The sequence below is a fragment of the Oratosquilla oratoria genome, chromosome 1 (assembly GCF_046742065.1).
Source record: "Oratosquilla oratoria isolate Oo_2021 chromosome 1, ASM4674206v1, whole genome shotgun sequence".
NCBI lineage: Eukaryota > Metazoa > Arthropoda > Malacostraca > Stomatopoda > Squillidae > Oratosquilla > Oratosquilla oratoria.
The window spans coordinates 134,993,206-134,995,705 of NC_134777.1; the positions used below are offsets into that span (position 1 = coordinate 134,993,206).

The 2,500-nt window shown below is 43.3% G+C and overlaps 1 protein-coding gene across 6 annotated transcripts in view; it reads left to right on the plus strand.

Moving 5' to 3' along the window:
- Positions 1–2,500, plus strand: part of LOC143027304 (putative G-protein coupled receptor CG31760) — a 552,124-nt gene that overhangs the window by 301,875 nt on the left and 247,749 nt on the right. For all 6 annotated transcript variants that reach the window (XM_076188576.1, XM_076188582.1, XM_076188586.1 and 3 more), the window contains one exon: positions 72–276. In XM_076188576.1, coding sequence (XP_076044691.1) covers positions 72–276 — 205 coding nt within the window. The remainder of the gene's footprint in view (positions 1–71; positions 277–2,500) is intronic.

Sequence of the window (2,500 nt, forward strand, 5' to 3'; positions counted from 1 at the left end):
TCAAAGAAGTGGTGAGGGACTGCTTCTTCCCGTCTCTCAGATGGTAACTCCCTTTGTATTGCTCCCTGCAGGATAGCCTCGGGGACAATGAACGTGAAGCTGTGCTCTTGGACGTATCCGAGATGACCTCCGGTAATTTGGGCTCCCAGTGCATGGTCGAGCCCTACTACCTGGTCGCGCGGATCCCTCTCCGGATGCAGCGCTTCGACCTTTCACGCCAAAAGGCCGACCTAGTTGCTAGAGTCCTTCGAGATCTCCTTGCCGATGCGGGTTCAGGTGAGTGTGATGCACTATACCATTTGTAAACATGCACGTCAATGTTTTCATGTAAAGAAAGGGGTTATTTCTCCTTCCCCTTCTTCTTCATTTTGTTTTACACAAATGCACTGGATTGGGTATTAAACTCTACATCTTCCTCCCCACACGCGGATGACTAGTAAGCGTATTTGTTGTCTGTTCTCCATTGTTATTTGCTCTTCATTCACGTTTAATCCTACTTCTTCTTACATTCATTCTTTCCCTAAATTCTTCCTCTACCCTCTTTAATGCATTCTTTCTTCTTTCTTTATACTTATTATGTGGTGTTGCTTTCAATCTTAAACACTAAAATGACTATTTTTTAAGAGAATGTTTGCTGGTTGGTACCCCATATTGTCAGTGACTTATAACACTAGAGTTACGGATGAAATTTAAAGCCAGGGGTCTTCCAAGCAAGATGTGTAGTGATCATAACTATATGCTGCCAGAGCTGAGTATTCTGTCGTGTTTCCTACCCTGTGTAGGCATGTCTTAAGTGATGTATGGTGTCATTAGAAGAGTACTTAAGTGAACTTCATCTGTTCTGTTTAGTTCAGATTCAGATTTGTGTCAATGGTAGGCAACAAAGAGCCCTGTTAGGCTCCAGATTAGCTTGGGTTTTGTCTGTTGAGCAGGGAAGGGAGAGGGAGGAGAGACAGTAGGCTACATGAGACTGTTAACCTGTTCCTTCCGGACTGAAATATCTATGTATGGGGCTGGGATATGTTGGATTTGTGATTAAATCTTTAAGCGTTCACTAAATTTCTGTTGTTTTTGTTCTTGTACTTTTTATGATAGTGTCGAACTGCTGTAGTCTATTTGAGATGCCCTGTGTGTACGGGTCTTTGGTTATTGCTGTCTGTGGAAAGCATATCTTTAGGCCGTAGATTTTATGATATACCAAACTTATTCATGTCATACACATATTGAACAAAAGAAAAAATTTGCCACATTTTTGCAGAGAACGCCAGTCAGTGTAAGCAGACATTAAAAGCCCTATCCCCCTTCTAAGTGGGGTGGTCCAAATAAAGCACCCAACACCCATTTCGTACACATTAACTCAACAACTGCGCAATTAAGATTTTTCGGGGACTCCACGGAGCGCAATAAATGGCAAAAAATAAGTTTTCTAGAAAAAGAAGACCAGTCTTAAGCCCAAGAAAAAGTTGTTGAATACCGACGAGAGAGAGAGAGAGAGAGAGAGAGAGAGAGAGAGAGAGAGAAACGTTGACCCCGTTATGACTGTGTTGGAAAAATGTTGCGTAGTCTCGGTGGAAACCGAGAGCTACGACCTTGAGGCGCGAGAGAGGCCGGGGGGTGGGGGTGGGGTGGTGCCCTATATCCTCCTATCACAGATAGTATGCTGTTACTGACGTCACAATAACTGTATGGCTCGAAAGAGGGATACTGTTGCCACTTGACGTTCATAGGATTTTCGCCTGGATTTTTTTAAGGCAGCTCGGAACATGTGTCATCTTAAGATGTCTTGCGCAGTCAATTGCAGAACATCTAAGATGTCTTATGTTAGGTTAGGTTAAAATTCGTGCAACGCCCCTCGCGACTGAGCTCCTTGTGGATGAAAGTGTCACCTTTATCCCCCGCCTCATTGCTCGGGTCGACAGACGCAGTTGGTTTACCCCCACCGCTTCATTACATGGCAACCCTCCTCGTTCACTCAAAAGATCCTACAGAACAGAGGATAAAGACAACCCTTTTGGCTGCATATTCCTTTCATCCACTTACAATCTTCCTTTGTTTACTCGTATTTTTAACGCTTTCTCTTCCCTTTTCAACAAACATTACTCGTGTATCCAAAGCCCATTTTAATCCCACTTATCCACCTCATTATTGGGTTTCCTCTCAAATTTCCTCCATCCACGTTGACCTCCCTCACTCACTTTACTACTCTTTTCTCACCCATCCTTTCCACATAGCCAAAACCCCTCATCACTCTTTGATATACCCTATCCGACGGCTCTCTTTCAACCCCCGTTCTCTACATCCCCTCCACATTTTTTACTTCATCTATTTTTGTAACATCATATTTCTCCAAAGCTTCATCTCAAACATATTCACTCCTTCTTTCTGCCTTCCTTAAATTTCGAGTGTACTCCATACATTGCCGTGGGTGCAATGACTCCATTACAACCATCCCTGAATACCTATTTCTCCTTACACTTTCTATTCCACCCATACATTTACT